The following is a 19,540-nucleotide window of genomic DNA, read 5'->3' on the forward strand; positions in this document are numbered from 1 at the left end:
ACTTATTAGAGATGATAGAAACAGACCTGCTGTGTACATGTATGTTAAAGGTGGCATTTCAAAATAGTGGTAAAGGATGGTTTTCTTAATGTATAAAGCAATTGCCGTTCACTGTAAAAAGTTAGATTTCTCTTTTTTCTCATTATATATCAAAGTAAATCCCTGTTGATTATGAGATTAAACCTAAAAAAGTACTAAAATGTTTTAAGATGAAATATGTGAAAATCTCTCTGTTAATTTTGGAGCATGAATGCTGTGCAAGCATGAAGAGACCACGATGTCGTTAGATAAATGCGTGATGGATTGTGTGTGTGTGAGTGTATTTGGATCCTTTTGTAAAGCAGGAACCAAACCATGAAATAGTTACCAGACAAATGCTAAATGAGAAAAGTATTTTGCAGTGTGATCCCTGGGTAAAGAACACTTCTTTGTTGTTAGAATCTTAATATCATAGAGCTTTTTGGAAAACAGGGACTTCACACATAAACTACATCTGGTAATGCTTAAGACAATCTAAGATGGGAAATGGTGCTGTAAGCAGTAAAGATAGGTATATTCTTTCAAAATATTTAGTTAGTCCTAGTGAGGGCATTTTTGATGATTAGCCCTGAACTTTTCATTCACTAAGGGGAAGCAGCAGCATGGGCCTAGGTGGGTCCACGAAATCCATTGGTGATGGATTAGGGAGGCAGGAGAAAGCAAAGCGGGGAGACCTCTGGGATTGAATAAAAAGTAAAATGATAGACACAGCTTCTTTTACATAGGTGGATACAGGATAGTTAACAGTCAACAATGAACTCAATAACAATGAGGGGATTTGTGTTCTCTGCAGAGTGCTGCCTGTGCTTTGAGGGGTCCGGAAAAAGGAAAATTACTTTGACATTCCAAAGATGTTATAGATGCAAACAGACAATAGACAGGTTCAGTTAAGGCAGTGGTTCTGAACCTTCCTAATGCCACGACCCTTTAATACAGTTCCTCATACTTCATAAATGTAATTTTGCTACTGTTATGTCTTAGGCGACCCCTGTGAAAGGGTTGTTCGACCCCCAAAGGGGTCACGACCCACAGGTTGAGAACCACTGAGTTAAGGTAAAGTTTGACCTTTGTCAGGGAAGATGCCAGTCTAGGACATGACTACCTACTATAAACTGCTTTTAGTTTAAAAGTTTTAATTTCAGACCACCCTTTGTGGTTACTTTAGGGCTTTGAGTTTGCAAGGACACCACACAGACCTCCCTTGAGCTTGTCAGGTTAGCATGTGGCCCTTTTTCATCCATAAGACATAGAGGATGCAGCAGGAGGAACAAAGTTCAAGGTAACGGGGATCTCAAAGAAGGCTTGAACATAGGGGATCTCGGATCATTTGCCTAGGTGGCAGTAGTATAAATCCAACTGGAGAATGGTGTTATAATTAAAGGTGCCATTCTGAGGCTAGATCTCCTGATTATCTGATTTATATTGTGGCCATGATGTATTGCTTTAAAAGGCAGGCCAGAGGTGAGATCTTGGGAGGGGTTGAGATTGAGTTGCCCATGGCATTATTAAGGAAAAGGAGGGAGAATTGTGAGCCTAGTGAGAGACAGAAACCTTGGGCCCGAATTCCAGCCTGGTTGCTGCCTCTTTGTGCTGAAAACTATTCTAAGAGGCATCCCTTGATAGAAAGGGTTCAGTTTGGACTGTGTTGGTCCCCCAGTGGTTAGGGAAAAATTGGAGCTTTCTCCCTATTTAATCCCTAGTGCAACTGAGACTGGTTGGACCCAGTGCTAGGATTTGCCAGTGAAACCCTAATAGTGTTGTGACTAGATGATGAGTGAGCTATCGACCCCTGAAATGCCAGAATTGACAATGCCGAGACTCATAGTCCCCAAAATAAAATCCCACAAGGTGTTTTGGGCTGGGGTTTGGGCAAGTGTGTGATTTTTCATAGTGTGCCTCAGTTGCTCAGATGTTTGCTTGAAACTGGCAGGCTACCTAATGCAATGTTGCCCATTCCGAGCCCAGTTTATCCTGTCACAGCTGCCTTAGTGGCTTTTAAGCGGTTGACCCATGCCTGCAACTGGTGGTCATGTGGGGAATTGAGAGTGTTGATCCCTAGTGCCCTCTTCCTGAGAAAGAAGTGCTTCACCCGTTAGTAGGAATCAGAAGGTCGATGATCTGTTACTCCTACCACCGTTTGGGAATCCGGAAGGACTTGGTCACTTTGGACCCCAAGACTACGAGTCTCTAGGGGCGGGGTAGGGGTTGGGGAGAAAAGGAAGAGGGAGAGGAGAAGAAAGAACAGGTTCTTTTCTAGATATCCCCATTTGGTCCACTAAAATGAAATGGGTTGGGTCAACAGGAATGTAGATCTGTGATTGGGTGCTTCCTTGGCAGATTTGTTCCTTACATGATTTGATTCCTGGTATCAGGCATTTCCTGTCTTACAAGTCCTCCTGATCTTTGTTCTCCTGTGGCAGGAAGCTTATAAAATGGCCATTAAGAATTATATTACCTAGTAAGTCCTAACAGTTACCTTTTCAAAATGAGACAAGAAGCCGAATATTATCCAGCAGTCTCAGGGTCACTTGCTCCATGTCCTGAACCAAAACTCCTTTGCCTTTGAAATTTTATTCACTTGATATAGGATGCTCTCCTGGGTGTGTCCAGTTTGGACAGGTTATTTATGGATGTATTAGGGTTCTTCAGAGAAACAAAACCAATAGAATGTGTGTATATAAAGAAAGAGATTTCATATAGTGAATTGGCTTATGTGATTATGGATGCTAGCAAGGCCCAAGCCCCAGGAGAGTCCTGTTCCAGTTCTATTCCAAAAGCTGGCAGTTTTTAACTCAGTAGAGCGAATGTTAAAGATGAAGACCAAAGTCAGTCTGTTTGACAATTCCCCCCTTGCTCAGAGATGCCTGTCTTTCTCTTCTGTTTAGGCCTTTAATTGATTGGATGAGGCCCACCCATATTGTGGAGAGCAGTCTTTTTTATTCAAAGTTTACCAATTTAAATGTATTAATCTCATTCAAAAACACCCTCTAAGTTGACACCCAAAATTAACCTTAGAATGAGGTAGTGAAGTTACCTGTTGGCTATCAGGACTTCACTTCCCAAAGTGCCAGTTTCTTCCTGAGTTCTATATACAGTTGTCCCTTGCGCCTTCATGACACTTCGACTTTCACGGCTTCACTCTATTGTGGTTTTTTCAAATATATGCTTTAAAAAGTTGATTGAGACAGTGAAAATGATACAGCATGTGCTTGGTTGTCTGAGTCAATTATATACCCCTATATTACAATTAAAATTACTGTACGTATGGACTGTAGGCCTATGTATTCGAGCACCCCCGTAAATCCAACGCCAGGTGCAATCGCTTGACCACTTCTTGCATGTGGACAATAACTTTTTTCCAAAAAATTGTGTGCGTTGAAACCAAGCCAGTCAGAGCGTGCTGTTCACTGATTGGCTGTCCTATCCTTTTCCTATGCTGGCCACTGATTGGCTCAGCCTCACACAAGTTCATTTCTCTCATACACACTTCTACATTGCTACGTGTCGGAAGCATCTTTGCTCTTGTAAGTGTTTGAGATTTCTGAGAACATTTGTCTAAGCCCCACGATGGCTCCTAAACGTGCTGCTTCTTCTAAACCTTCTGACAATGAAACTAAGTGCCGGAGGAGGATGCTTACCTTCCAGGAGAAGGTGAAACTCTAGGATATGATCAAAGATGGCAAGAAAATCATGGAGGTTGCCTGCCATTATGACTTTAATGAGTATACCGTTAGCTCCATTTGTAAAGATGAAAAGAGCATCCTTGCAATGGCTACTGTCTCTTTCAACAAGGAAGCAAAGTGCATCGTGACAAGTCGTAATAAGTCCATAGTGAAAACGGAGTCTGCCCTGAGCTGCAAGAAAAACATTCAGTTGAATTTGCTGGTCATATGGGAGAAGGCAAGGCAGCTCTGTCAGTGCTTTACAGTGGACAGACCTCAACCAGAACCCTCTTCTGCAATGTTCATGGATTTCACAGTGAGCAAGGATTGGTTTAAGAAGTTCCAGAACAGGTATCATCTGAAGAGTGTCGTTCTCCATGGAGAAGCTGCCTCTGCTGACCAGCCTGCAGCAGAGGACTACGTGAACAACACGCTCCAGAAGATCCTTGAGGAGGGCGAGTATCATCCAGAACAGGTGTTTAATATGGATGAAACTGGACTGTTCTCGAATAGAATGCCTTCCTGGACATTCATTTTCAAGGATGAGGCCAAGGTCTGTGGCTTCAAGGTGTATAAGGATCGCGTGACTATTGTTATGTGTGGAAATGCTGAGGGATTTTTGCGCAAGCCTGCCCTTATCTACAAGGCCAAGAACTCTAGGGCCCTGAAGAATAAAAACAAGAACCTACTGCCATTGTATTGCATGTACAATGACAAGGGCTGGATCATGAAGCAGCTGTCGTCAGATTGGTTCCGTGAGTGATTCATCCCCCAAGTCAAGCTGTACCTCACGGAGAAGGTTCTCGAGTTTAATGTCCTCCTCATGGACAATGCTGGAGGTCATGCACAAGACATATCCGATGATGGTGTGCAGATCAAGTTCCTTCCTCCCAACACCACTTTGCTGATCCAGCCCATGGATCAAGGCATTATTCACATGTTCAAGGCTCTCTACATGTGAAACACCCTGTAGCCCCTCACCGAAGGCATGGACCTTGAGGAGAACTTCTTGCTGAAGGAGTATTTGTGGCAATATACCATCGCGATGTCTGAAAAACATCCAGGCTGTGTTGAAGAACCTAAAGATGGAGACCCTGAAGGCCAGCTGGAAGATGTGGCCTGAAATTGTCCACGACTACAGAGGATTTACCCTAGAGGATATATGCAACTTTGCAGTGGATAAGGCAGTTAGGCTAGCCCATTTGCTGGGAGGAGAAGGTTTCATGGATATGACCTGCAGTGACATGGATGAACTGCTGGAGACACATTCAAATCCCTTAACTGACGAGGATACTGTGGAAATCACTAAGTCTGCAAGTGAGGAGGAGGAAGAGTAGCCAGAGGTTCCTGGGGGTCAGGAGGAGGAGGTTGGCCTTACACTTGAGCGTCTCTCGCAAGTGGTGAGAACTATTAAGGTAGTACAGGACATGATTGGCTAATGGGACCCACAAATGATGCGTGCATTGCGGTTATGGAATGCACCTGATGGAGGGATAGAACCCTACAAAAGCCTCCTCACGCATATGAAAAGACATCGCCAGCAACTGCCTATCACGATGTTTTTCATCCTTGCACCCAGACACCCTCTGCCTACTCCTAGTACTCCCTCAGTGGAAGAAGATGACAACACACCTACTGAACATACTGCACCACCTAAAGACTCTTACAGAGGTTGAGCCTTGAAATTAGCAGTAACCTTGCTCTTTGCTGTACAGTACATCTCTTAACCTTCATTGCTTCATCATCAAACAAGTTGCTCTGTTTTCAAAGGTTAGTGATTGTGTATAAGAACTGTGTGTGTGTGTAATTAAATGTGCAATAATAATATATTTGTAACATCTTATATCTTATTTTCTCTTATTTGTCTAATATATTGGGTAATACGTGTGTGATGGTGACTAAAGGGTGTTATTTCATGGCTAGAGGGCTCTAATAATGTTAAAAAATATATTTAGCGCTGGCCGATTTGGCTCAGCGGTTGGAGCGTTAGCCCGCAGACCAGAGAGTCCAGGTTCGGTTCCTGCTAGGAGCACGTACCTTGGTTGCAGTTTGTCCCCGGCCCCGGTTGGGGTCGTGTGGGTGGAAACCACTCAATGTGTCCCTCTCACATTGATGTTTCTCTCTCTCTCTTCTTCCCTCTCTCCCTCCTGCTCTAACTAAAGATAAATGCAAACATAAATAAATAAATAAATAAATAAATAAATAAATAAATAAAGTCCTGGGTGAGGATAAAAAAAATCTATTTAGGTCATAAACAGGTTTTCTCTGCTCTAACTGAGAAAATAATAGATTTATAAATAAAGAATCCTACTTCGCAGAAATTTCATTTATTGCAGTAGAGTCTGGAACTGATTACCCGCAATAAACGAGGGCCGACTATAGGACTAATGCAAACCTGCTTAGTAAGTAAGCCCTCTAAGAACTCTTCAGTAAGATCCACCTAAGAATGTAATTGTACATTAAACAAATCCAGGGCTATTGGGTTAAAGTAGAACTTTAGAAAAGATAGTCTAGAGATGATACTAGACCATAGAGATAAGATATACTTACTATATGCTTAAATATTTAGTCAGAATGAATTTCAGAGAGAGTTAGTGGGTTCTTCCTACAGAAACTGTAGGGATTCATTGGGGGAGTCTTTGGGAACCTCCCTGAAAATCAGGAGTAAGTAATCTTGGTAAGCTAATTTATCTTGATTTAGAAATGTAATGAGCAAGGCAATAAGCACAGTCAATCATAGGTTCACTTGACTAACGGTTATAGTAGATCAAGTAAATGCTACAATTTTGACACCGCCCCCCCCCCCCACTATAAATTGAGAAAACAGTTGAAGAAATTAAGAAATCAGTTTCATTTGCAGTTGCATCAAAAAGAGTAAAATACATACTCAGGAATAAATGTAACCAAGGAGGTAAAGGATCTGTATGCTGAAAACTATAAGACAATAATGAAAGAAGTTAAAGATGACACAAATAAATATTCCATGTTCATGGATTTGAAAAATTAATATTGTTAAAATGTTTCTTCTATCCAAAATTACAGAATCACTGCAATCTCTATCAAAATTACACAGAAATGAAAAAAAAAATTTCTAAAATTTACATGGAACTACAAAAGGGCCCAGATAGCCAAAGAAAGAACAACAAAGCTGGAGGCACACACTACCTAATTTCAAATTATATTATAAAACTTTAGTAATAAAAACAGTATAATATTGGCTAAAAATGGATACATAGATCAAGGAAACAGGATAGAGAGCCGAGAAATAAACCCATGCATATATGATCAGTTAATTGATGACAAAAGAGCAAGGAATATACAATGGAAAAAGGACAGTCTCTTCACCAAATGGTGTTGGGAAAACGTGATTGCTGCATGAAAAAGCATGAATCTAGTTCCTGATTTTACACCATATACGAAATTCAACTCAAACTGGATTAAATATTTGAATGCAAGACTTAAATACATAAAACTTCTAGAAAAAAACATGGGGTAAACTCCTTGATATCAGTCTTGGTATTTTTTTGTTTTTTGTTAGACACCAAAAGCAAAGGTGACAAAGGAAAAAAGAAGAGGGACTAAATTAAATATAAAAGCTTCAGCACAGCAAAGGAAACAGTTAACAAAATTAAGAGGAACCTTTGGAGTGTGAGAAAATATTTGCAAATTATGTATCTGATAGGAGGTTAATATCTAAGATGTATGAAGAACTCCTACAACTCATTAGCAAAAAAAGTAATCTGGTGAAAAAATGGGCAGAGGATTTGAATAAACATTTTTCCAAAAGACATACTAATGGCCACCAGGTTAGGAAGAGGTGCACAATGACACTAATCCTTAGGGAAATACAAATCAAAACCACAAGATATCATCTTACATCTGTTAGAATGAATTTCATAAAAAAGACAAGAGAGAAAAGAGAACCCCTGTGTGCTATTTGTAGAAATGTAAGTTAATGCAGCCGCTATGGAAAACAGTATGAAGATTCCTCATAAAATTAAAAAGAGAACTACCATATGTACTAGCAATTCTACTTCTGAGTATATATCCAAAGGAAATGAAGTCAGGATCTCGAAGAGATAGCTGCACTTCCATTTTTGTTGCAGCATTATTCATGATAGCCAAGTTATGGAAATAACCTAAGTGTCCATCGTCAGATGAATTGATAAAGAAGATGTGATATGTACACACACACACACACACACACACACACACAGTGAAATATTATTCAGCCTGAGAAAGAAGGACATCCACCCTGGCCAGTTTGGCTCAGCGGTTGGAGCGTCGGCCTGTGGACCAGAGAGTCCCGGGTTCAATTCCCGCTAGGGGCACGTACCTCCCCCACTCCCCCACCCAAAAAAAAGAAAGAAGGACATTCTACCATTTGCAACATCATGAATCATCCTGAAGGGCATTATATTATGTGAAATAAATCAGAGAGAGAAACAAATGTTATATGATACACGTATTACTTAATGTGAACTCGAAAACAGCTGAACTCCTAGAGACAGAGAGTACTATGGTAGTTCCCAGGGCCTACAGATTGGAGGGCAAGGAGAAATGTTGGTCAAAGAGAATAAACATATAAGATGAATAAGCTCTGGGCATTTAATGTATAGCATAATGATTATAATTATGAATGCTAGAATATATACTTGCAAAAAAGTAGATTTTAAATATTCTCAACACAAAAAAGAAATGGTAATTGTGTGACTTGATGGAGGTGATAGCTAATGCCATGGTGGTAATCATTTTCAATATGTCTATCAATTCAGCACATTGTATACTTTAAACTAACACAATGTTTTATGTCAATTATACCTCAATAAAATAGCGGGGGGGTAGTTGAATCAGACAAAGCAAATGGGGAGCCACATGGGGAAGTGAACTGTGAGTCATTATATCTTTATCAAAACTTTGTGCAAATTCTTTGGAATAAACTCATCATCAAACACTTCTTTGGCCTGTAATGTACATTAACTTTGATTTTCATGAGAACATAGATGAAAGTGTACAAAACTTTGTAATTTTAGATTTTGTTGAAAATTTATATTATCATACACTAAACATGTTGACATTAATGGTTTGGTTTGAGCATCTAATGTTGCTATTATCACAAGAATTTTATAAAATGTGTGCTGTTTCTAGTGCTTTAAATGTTCAAACTTATCTTAAGCTTATAATTTAATGAATAAATGTAATTCAAATGATTCAAACGTATTTAAAAGTAATCTTATTCCAAAATTGGGATAGACTAATATTTTCATGATTTTACAAAAACAGTAATGACTTAGTATAGTGAATCTGTCAATGTTTAAGGATTTCATCTCACATATAGGTTGTTTCTCTCAAAGATGTCTCTCTCTCCTACCTCCCTTCCATCACTCTCTAAAAAAATCAATGGAAAAATATCCTCGGGTGAAGATTAACAACAACAACAATAAAATCAATTATACCATAGTGGTGACTATCACATTCTCATACCTAACAAAAATTATTATAAAAATGAAAGGGAGAACACATTCAACAAACAAAAAATAAATTGTAGTTATAAATAGTAAACAGCATTTCTGTTTTTAATTAAGAGAGGTTTTTAAATATAGAGGTTATCTAGACTTGTTTGCATAAAAAATAACCCTCCAGTCATATTCCCAAAGTCACTTTATCCTGTATGTGAAGCCCACACTTTTGGGATTTTTATGGAGGCTTCATCATGTAGACGTGATTGATCATTAACTTCATTCACTCTTTGGAGAATGGCAGTGGGACTGAAGGTTCCAAGCTTCTAATCATGGCTTGATTTTTCTGGTGACCCTACCCAGCAGTCCACCAATAATCAATCACTTCATCAGCACAAAAGATGCTCTTATCACTCAGGAAATTGGAAGGGATTTAGGAGCTCTGTGCCAGGACCAAAGACTAAAATATTCACAGGAATCAGATTTCACAAGTGGAAAAATGTGTGCTGAGTTATTTATTTCTTTTCAGAGCCCTATATCAGCTACTGTGCTCATACCTATAATTTTATGGACTCGTGATATGTATCAAATCTTATTTCTTTTGCCTCTCTTCACAATATTTTGTGTACTTATCAGAATTTTCATATATTGAGGCTCAGATTTCTCATGATTATTTTTTTGCTATTTAATGTAGTCAACATTTATTTTCTCTCTCATCTATCCATTTAGCAGATGGATAGGGCATTATGATGCTAGAATCTATACTTGCGAAAAAGTAGATTTTAAATATTCTCAACACAAAAAAGAAATGCTGACCCAAAGTGACCTGGGGCTCAGACGGTTGTTGGGGAGGAAAGAAAGTTGGGCCTTGAGGCTCTTTTTGCTGTCTCACTCCAGATAGAAGTATGCATCTTTTCTCCTGTTTTGAGGATAGTGGGAAAGTAAATAGCTTTCATATTGCCCATCCTGTAGGTTTCCTGCTTTTAATATGCTTAGTAAAAATACTCTAATTTTTCTGGGCATTAGAAGGGAAAAAATGTCAGTAAAATAATGAGCAAAGGAAGAACTGACTGGTTGCATTGATGCAAAAAATCTCTTTCAGTGTACATATATGTATATGAGGGACATGATTATGTTCAAATGGCTTGAGGAGCAAATTCTGTAGAAAGTGTTTGACTCAAGAAACTTGATAAAGTACAGAATCTGGGTGAAATAACAATCAAGGTGATAGAAAATTGGCTGCTGCTTTGTATAAGAATGAAGAGACCCCTATACAATGAAGGTTTTGTAAAAGTTCTCTGTAATGAAACACTTAAATGATTTTTGAAGTACAAATAAGCATACTAAGTGATCAGACCCAAATGTGCCCAGTCAAGGACTCTTTGGTCTGTCTTTTCAGCTGCAGCTTTCCTAGGAATATCAATAATGATTCACAAACTACATTTTATCTTTTAATTACTTCTAAATTTAAAGTAGAAGGGGACTGTGGTATATTTTGATGCTATTTTAAACATGAAAATTTACCTATGTATTGTTTTTATAACAGATTTTATATGGACAGAAGTGTATGCATTCATACGAAGTTAGTATTTAGTATTCTTTAATTATTTTGAACCATATGGATAAAAAAGTTTATAGAGCAAAATAAATATGTAAAAATACTTTTGCATAATAAATATGTGATAATGATGCCAGTATTTTGAAATGAGTACTTGATGATTATTGTTCCCCAATACATTGGTTTTATTTGAGCTATAATTATTCTCTAGAAATGTTTTAAATGTAAGACAGTTTTTATAATGAGCCAGCTTAGGCTTTATATTTACCGTGATATCAAAATTTTTTTACTTTGTATAGTTAACATAGCTATCGCACTATATCTTTACAAAGCCATTATTTTATATTTTTATTGTATAAATTTTCTGCTTTAAATATTAGCAATTTTATTTTATATTTTGAAATGTGCTTTGTTCTCATAACTATGAGGCTGTCTTTTTTTTTTTTTTCTTATCCCCACCCGAGGACACTTTTCAATATTTTGTTCAGATAGAGTGGGAGGGGGAAAGAGAGAGAGAAACATCAACGTGAAAGGGACACATCGAGTGGTTGCCACCCACACGACCCAACCAGGGCCAGGGACGACAAACTGCAACCGAGGTACATGCCCTTAGCGGGAATTGACACCCCCCCCCCCCCCGTCTCTCAGGACCGCAGGCCGACACTGAGCAAAACTGGCCAGGCCTGAGGCCATCTTTTGAGCTAGCACAATAAATGTCCTACTATAAAATGTAAACATTGAATGTTAGTAAATTAGGAATAGCACTTTACAAATTGCACTATTATGGATTTAGTTATTTAAAACTAGCATATCTCGTGTTAATCTAAAAAATAATCTATTACTGGTAAATTCTATACTTCCAAAAATTATTTCATCTAATTGAGATATTTCAGATTGCATGTTAAATACCTAAATTTATTTCACCTAAATTTCTTTAAAAATTATTTTATAGTTATGTTAATTTTATTGTTATTAGAAAATTTTAAACTTTGGGGTACAAAGAAAATAATTGATGTCTACCCATATTTTCATTACTCCGTAATAGTTTTCTTTTATGTATGTAATTGAACCATTCTCTAAAAGCACAATCTTTAAAGGATGGATTATATTCTAGCCTAATTTAGTACTACTGTATATTTAACCATTCTTCAATTATAATTTGATAATTCCAGTTTGAGTGACTAGGTGGATGCTTGGCTAATATTTTAAAATTGGTAAAAGAGGAGAATAAATAGTTGAGGCATTTAGTTGTTATTTGAAGAGCTTCTGCTACATGTTCATTATGTGGTTGAATACTTTTTCTTTTCTTTTTTTATCCTCACCCGAGGACATTTTTCCATTTTTTGTTCAGATAGAGTGGAGGGGGAGAGAGAGAGAGAGAGAGAAACATCGAAGTGAAAGGGACACATCAAGTGATTGCCACCTGTACGACCTATCCAGGGCCAGGGACAAACTGCAATTGAACCCGGGTCTCTCTGAACCGCAGGCTGACGCTCTAACCACTGAGCCAAACCAGCCAGGACCTTTTTCTTTCTTTTTTTAAAATTATCTTTATGTTGATGTATTACAGATGTCCCTCTTTTTTACCCCCTTGACTCCCTCCTACTTGGTCCTGCCCCCTTCCCGCTTTGCCCACACTATTGTCTGTGTCCATTGGTTATGCGTATATGTGTATAAGTTCTTTGGATAAGCTTTTCCTGCCCCATACCCACCTTCCCTTTGAAGTTCATCAGTCTAACAACCAATTTGTACTTCGTAATCCTTTCACCTTCTTTACCCATCTCCCCAACCCACCTCCCATCTGGCAATCAAAAAAAAGTTCTCTGTATTTATGAGTCTCTTTCTGTTGTACTTGGTCATTTTGTTTGTAGATACAATTGTTGGTAGATATGTTTATTGCCATTTTATTGTTCATAGTTCTTTATCTTCTTCTTCAAGAAGACCCGTCAACATTTCATATAATACTGGTTTGGTGGTAATGAAATCCTTTTTCTTGTCTGGGAAACTCTTTATATGGCCATTGATTCTAAATGATAGCTTTGCAGGACAGAATAATCTTGATTATAGGTCCTTGCTTTTCATCACTTTGAATATTTCTTGCCACTTTCTCCTGGCCTACAAAGTTGTTTTCTTTTTGGGGTACATGCCCCTAGTGGGAACTGAACCCAGGACTCTCTGGTCTGCAGGCCTGATGCTCAACCCCTGAGACAGATTGACCAGGGCCTACAAAGTGTTTTTTTTGAGAAATCTGCTGACAGCCTTATGGGAGCTCCGTTGTAGGTAACTGCTTTTCTTTTGCTGCTTTTAAGATTCTCTCTTTGTCTTTAACTTGCATTTTGATGATGATGTGTCTTGGTGTGGGCCTCTTTGGGTTCATCTTGTTTGGGACTCTCTGTGCTTCCTGGACTTGTATGTCTGTTTCCTTTACCAAATTAGGGAAGCTTTCTGTCATTATTTTTTTCAAATAGGTTTTCAATTTCTTGCCCTCTCTCTTCTTTTCTGGCACTCCCATGATGCGAATGTTGGTACGCTTGAAGTGGTCCCACAGCCTCCTTATACTGTCCTCATTTTGGGGGGGGGGATTCTTTTTTCTTTTTGCTGTTCTGATTGGTTGTTTTTTGCTTTCTTATATTCCAAATTGATGGTTTGCTTCTTGGCTTCACCTACTCTACTATTGATTCCCTGTAAATTATTCTTTATTTCAGTTAGTGCATCCTTCATTTCTGACTGGTCCTCTATTATGCTCTTGATGTCCTTACTGAGTTCATTGAGCATCCTTATAAGCAGTGTTTTGAACTATGCATCTGTTAGATCGCTTATCTCCATTTCGTTTAGTTCTTTTCCTGGAGTTTTGTTCTATACTTTCATTTGGGACATGTTTCTTTGTCTCCTCATTTTGGCTGCTTCCCTGTGTTTGTTTCTATGTATTAGGTAGAGTTGCTATGTCTCCTAGGCTTCCTAGGGTGGTCTGTTGTAGTAGGTGCCCTGTAGGTTCCAGTGGCACAGCCTCCCTGATCACCCAGCTGGGCCCTCAGGGTGCACCCCTCATGTGGACTTTGCACCCTTCTGTTGTACTTGAGTCTTGATTGCTGTTGGCATGTCAGTGGAAGGGTTTTACTCAGGCTGATCAGCTGCAAGGACTGGCTGTGCCCCACTAATCACCAACCTCTGCCTGCCTTGGAGGACCAGCTGTGAGGTGCCCACCACACAGAGCGACGCTTACTTCAGCAAGGTTCTGGTACCCCCTGAGTCCATTCCTTGAGTGTGTCACTTGTGGAAGTGTTTGGGTGATGGTGATTTGATGTAGTCTGAAGCTTTCCACTCAGTGTACTGGCTCTGGAGCAAGGTCATCCACTGCCTGTGTTCTGTCCGGGGCCACCAGGCATAAGCTACAAAGCAATCTGCCAATGGTTGCTTCTTGTGCTGGGTTTGGAAGTGCCTAGGTGAAGCCCTGTGAGCCATGGCTGGCTGCTTCTAGTGCTGGGCCTGGGGCCACTTAGGGAGAGGTATGGGGCTTGTTGTGGCCAGATGCTGCTTATTTGAGAGAATTTAGGAAAATCTGAAATAGGAGCCAAAACAGGCCAATCCTGTGGTAAAGCCACTGGGAACAGCTTGGGTGGGCCTGAAAGTTGGATGGGGCAGGGCCTCAGGGAATCACCAGGGTGGGGCAACCAGTGTGAGCCAGGTTGCGGAGTCCCAGGTATGGCCGCCCTATGCCTGTCCTATGGGGGAAGGGCTCACAAAAAGAACAACAGCCTCCACCAGCACATCTGTCCGAAAGAAAGCTGCCTCTCCAGCTCTCACCCCAGTGCCGAACAACTCAGTTCTTCCCCTTATGTCTCTGGTGCCTTTCAAGCTGCCTCCCCTCTTTGCTAGAGCTGAGAGGGAGCGGATCCAAGTAAGTCTGTGCGCAGGCCCTTTAAGAGGAGATGCATGGAACTCAAGCATCCTCAGCCTCCCTTGGCCTCAGTTCCTACTGGTTTTTACAGCCAGAAATTATGGGGACTTTTCTTCCTGACACTTGAACCCTGAGCTGGGAGCCTCGTATGGGACGAGGACCCCTCACTCTTCAGGGAGGACCTTTACAGCAGATGTGTCCCTCCTGATTTTTATCTGCCACGTGTGGGCGTGGATGTAGGACCAGTCCGTCCGCAACTCCGCTCCTCCTACCAGTCTTGATGTGGCTTCTTCTTCAGTGTTGTAGTTGTAGGGCTTAACATTCAGCTAATTAGCATTCAGTTAATTAGTTCTGAAAGATGTTTGTTCTATAGTTTAGTTGCAATTTTGATATGGTTGTGGTGTTTGAATACTTTTTCAAATACTAAGTTTGAAAAAGAATTCTGTTCTTCCTCATTCGGTAGTGATCAGTATAGAGATCTAGGTGGTTGAAGTCTTGACCATAGATTCAACTACTGAGGAGTAAAAGGTCTGAGCCAGTGGGAGAGCACATCCACAGCACGAGGCCAATGTAGATCAAAATGGCTTTATTGCTTGTGTCCGGGTGTAGGTGGGCTGAGCTGAAAAGAATTCAGCCTCGAATAACAGTATGGGTGTAGATTATATATTCTACTTTTAGCTTCCAGCAGTTCCTGCTCACATATTCTGCATAGCCCATTGTCCACTTTGCAGTTGGACTGGTCTGGTATCTGGCCCTGCATCTGCTGGGAGATCCATTGCTTTGTGGATAATCCAGATAATCCTTATCTGTACTCAACAGAAGGCTGAGTAAAGGTCATGCAAGCAACACATTTCTCAAAGTTTCCCCTTTTGCAAGGTTTTACCTTAACCCTTTAAAATGTTACTAACCCTTTCAAGGAGGAGCGCAGGAGGCACACTGCTTCACCTTGTTACAAGTTTATTGATAAAACATGTCAGCTCACTGTGTTTAATTAGGCTATTCTTGAAGCATTTATTTCTTCCTTGCTGTGTTAAGATGGGCAAGTTTGTGTAACTTAAAATATGTTGTGTTCTAAGATAGTCTTCTATGCCTTAATGACTATAATTATTAAATCAAAGCTTTCATATAAAACTGATTAAACTATCACTTGAATAATACTTACCATCTGTATTATGTATGGTACAGTACTGTAAAAAAATTTTCTCTCGTGGTGTTTATCTCTACTTTGTCTCAAAGACTCTAGTGGCTCTATGAAAATGAATACCTTTTCCTGCTGACTTTGTAGCATCAAGATTTGTTATTGTTTTGTGAATAAAATGATGCACCGTTAGTCAACATAAAACTGTTAATAACATCGAAAGTTCCTAATGAAAAACAAGGAACAAATGAGTTATATTTATTTATTCTGATTCCTGCTGATACTGTTTTTCTCCGGTGATTTAGAATATATATGGGTGGGGCAAAAGTAGATTTACAGTTGTGTTCATATTGAAAATAATACAATAATTAATAAATAATAAACTCTGGCCCTGGCTGGTTTGGCTTCAGCAGTAGAGTGTCAGCCCATGGACCAATGAGTCCCAGGTTTGATTCCAGCCAAGGGCATGTACTTCAGTTGCGGTTTATCTCTGGACCTGGGCGGGGTTGTGTGGGAGACAGCCAGGTGATGTGTCCCTCTCACCTCGATGTTGTTCTCTCTCTCCCTGTCTCTCCATCTCTCTCTATCTAAAAATAAATGGAAAAATATCCTCGGGTGAGGATTAAAATAACAACAACAATAATGATAATACTAAACAACTCTGTGTTTCATGTGCTCACAACTGTAAACCTACTTTTGCCCTACCCTGTATAAACAGACTCCCCCCCCCCCCCCACACACACACACACAAATCCCATACTCTAGGAGTCTACATGTCTTTAGTCCTTTCACTGTATTTCCCCCTGTCTTTTTGAGAATCTGGTTTGGATTTGTTTCAATATTGAAATAATTGCTATATAAAAATATTAACTGCGGTTCCCAGGAATCATTTGGAGGGTTACAGATGCACTATTATCCTGGATCTTGTCATGGATATTTGGTAGAGATACTGTGCCTGTTATGATTAAGAACTGCTCATTAGCAATCTTTAAAAATATCTGTGAGAAAGAAGCATTGGAATATAATGTGCTTTGCAATTTGTTTCCCTATTAGAAAGCAGAAGAGGAGGATGTTGTTCTCACACCTGATGGCACCAGGGAATTTTTGACATTTGAAGTTCCACTTAATGATTCAGGATCAGCAGGTCTTGGTGTCAGTGTCAAAGGTAACCGGTCAAAAGAGAACCATGCGGATTTGGGAATCTTTGTCAAGTCCATTATTAATGGAGGAGCAGCATCTAAAGTAAGCAAATGTCAACTTTATCAAACTTATGTCCATTAACAAAAAATGTTTAATTACAGCTATGTTTAATTATAACTATTTTGGAAATGTATACACATTAGGGGAGAATAGACTTTCTACACCCTTATAGATTCTGTTTCTGAAGTCTGTGAATTAAACTGACAAAAGACAGATTAACAGGAGAAAAGCATTACACATTTTATTGAAACTAATATTTTAAAATTTATGTATATTGGAGCTCCGTGGAAAATAAGTGAAATTTGAAGAAGCAGTGAGACTTGGAAGATTATATACCACTTAAGCCAAGAGCGATACATTATGTAGAACTGTTTTAAAAAAGGAAAAAGTGTTTGGTCTTCTAGGGACTGTAAATTTTGGGGAGGTAAATATATGAGGGAAACTAATGATAGCTAAGGTTTATTTTGTATAGTTTGTTTATACAGACTAATCTCAGTGCCATCTTTCTCTCTCTGGTGTTGAACACTGTCCTCCCTTCCCTGGTTTGGAGAAGTGAGGGAACATTTTCGCTAAAGGAAATTTATGCCCTGTGTTCAGGCGAAAAGAGGAGAGCAGTGAACACTGCTGTGCCTGCCCTTTCTCAGTTGCCTTCAGCACAATGTCATTCTTTGCCAAAGTGGTATGTTTTGGGTCGGCATAATCTTATATCCTATGACACCTAACAAATGTTTTCTGGTTTTTTGTTTGTTTTTTCGTAATATCCCATCCGTGATCAAAGAACTGGAATAAATCTCAGTGATCTCTTATTTTGGGAGATAATCTATGCAAAGACTTAGTTTAGGTTCTGGGTTAGAGCTGCCACTCAATAAAGGGTTAACGTTTTCTTGTCCCCTTCCCAGTCTATGGATCATTTATCCTATTTCCCAGTCTAGAGAAAATTTCCTAGCTGTTAAAGAGGCATTTCATTTCTCTCTCTACATTAGTCGAATAGCCTTGAGTTTTTACATGTTTTGGGTTGTAAATAAGCTCTGTGGGTGTCTCTGGAAGCAAAGTGAACACTTTGTGTCCTTTGAATTAGTATGCCATTTTGGTAAGCAGATTATGATAATGATTTACAAATGTATAAATGGTTGAAATGGACAAAGGCTACAGTGACTGCTTTGATATTATTATGTTAGTATTTAATTGGGCAAACCCATTAGGATTAAAGTCCCTTCTTTTTGTTTTGTTTTTAGTTCTTTAACTAAAAGGAAAGCAACTTCTTTTATAACAGACTATTTAGTAGCACTTACTTTTACCTGTTTGCTTCTCAGGATGGAAGGCTTCGGGTGAATGATCAGCTGATAGCAGTGAATGGGGAATCCCTATTGGGCAAGACAAATCAAGATGCTATGGAAACCCTCAGAAGGTCCATGTCCACTGAAGGGAACAAGCGAGGAATGATCCAGCTTATTGTTGCTAGGCGAATAAGCAAGTGCAATGAGGTAAAGAATAAAAAAATTTTAAGACAAAAGGCACTAGCATTTGACTTTGTAATAAGACTGAGTTTCAGTCCTAATGTAGTACTGAGAATGGCAAGTCCTGGGACTTTACCATGAAACACTATAAACTGTCTTTGCTTGCTATAGTGTTATTGTATTGTCAGTGAGTTGTGATATGTTTTCTTAGTTCTGTGGCCAAAATACTCCTACTTGTGCATTAGTATGTCTATTGCCAACTCAGCAGATAAGATAGGGATCTTAAAGGCACCTTTACCCAAGATCACATCTTCCTGCTCAGAGCCAAGAATTCCCTTCTATTCAGCAGTGTTTTCTCTGGTAAGGAGAAACAATGAAACTTGTTGTTCATTTGTTTATTCAAAAATGGATGCCTCCTACAAAGTCCCTAAGGGAAGTTTCTTTATCCTTTGGCATTGTCAAAAGTGTGAGCCCTTACTTACTCCTATCTGCTACCTTCACTATAAAGTTGACTGTTTTCCCCTTGAGTACCTGCTTTTTCAGTCATATTTATTATGTAATACCAAGGTTGGTTCAAAATATTTGCTGCACTATGTAATTAGGAGTGAGTAGGAATGATATGATCATGTTTCCCCAAATAAGTAAAAAATACATTCTTCTTTATCAGGGCATTTGAAAATTAAAGGTAAAAAGAAATTATATATATAATCAAAAATTAATTTTGGAATCTTAAAATACAAATTTCATAGATCAATGTTATAAATTATGTGCTATCTATAGAAAATAGTTGGAACCCGACAGTTTATGAATAAAACTTACTGAAAATGTAATTTGTTCTTGTATTTGTTGATGCTCAAATTTCCACAGTTTTAAATCAACTAAGAAAAATTTACTAGCAAATCATACAAACTGAAAACACTATCTAAATTGTTTTTGTGTTTCTTTACATAAAGCAAGCTTTTCAGGTTGTGATGATCACTCATCCAATCCTATAATACAATAATATTTTGCAAAAAAAAAAATGGTACTCTTGAGCTCAGTGGGTAGTCTGTGTAGAGGTGACCAATTTTTGAAAGGTTATTGACCACTGACTTGCTTTTGTATTATTTTTCATTTTCAAATGGAGAAT

At 39.0% G+C, this 19,540-nt stretch overlaps 1 protein-coding gene across 8 annotated transcripts in view; it reads left to right on the forward strand.

Moving 5' to 3' along the window:
• PARD3 (par-3 family cell polarity regulator) overlaps positions 1-19,540 on the forward strand; it is an 823,714-nt gene that overhangs the window by 490,825 nt on the left and 313,349 nt on the right. For all 8 annotated transcript variants that reach the window (XM_036242174.1, XM_036242150.1, XM_036242158.1 and 5 more), the window contains exons 13-14: positions 16,808-16,996; positions 18,268-18,438. In XM_036242174.1, the coding sequence (XP_036098067.1) occupies positions 16,808-16,996; positions 18,268-18,438 (360 nt within the window). The remainder of the gene's footprint in view (positions 1-16,807; positions 16,997-18,267; positions 18,439-19,540) is intronic.

This window comes from Molossus molossus, unplaced genomic scaffold, assembly GCF_014108415.1.
Source record: "Molossus molossus isolate mMolMol1 unplaced genomic scaffold, mMolMol1.p scaffold_m16_p_1, whole genome shotgun sequence".
Classification (NCBI taxonomy): Eukaryota; Metazoa; Chordata; class Mammalia; order Chiroptera; family Molossidae; genus Molossus; species Molossus molossus.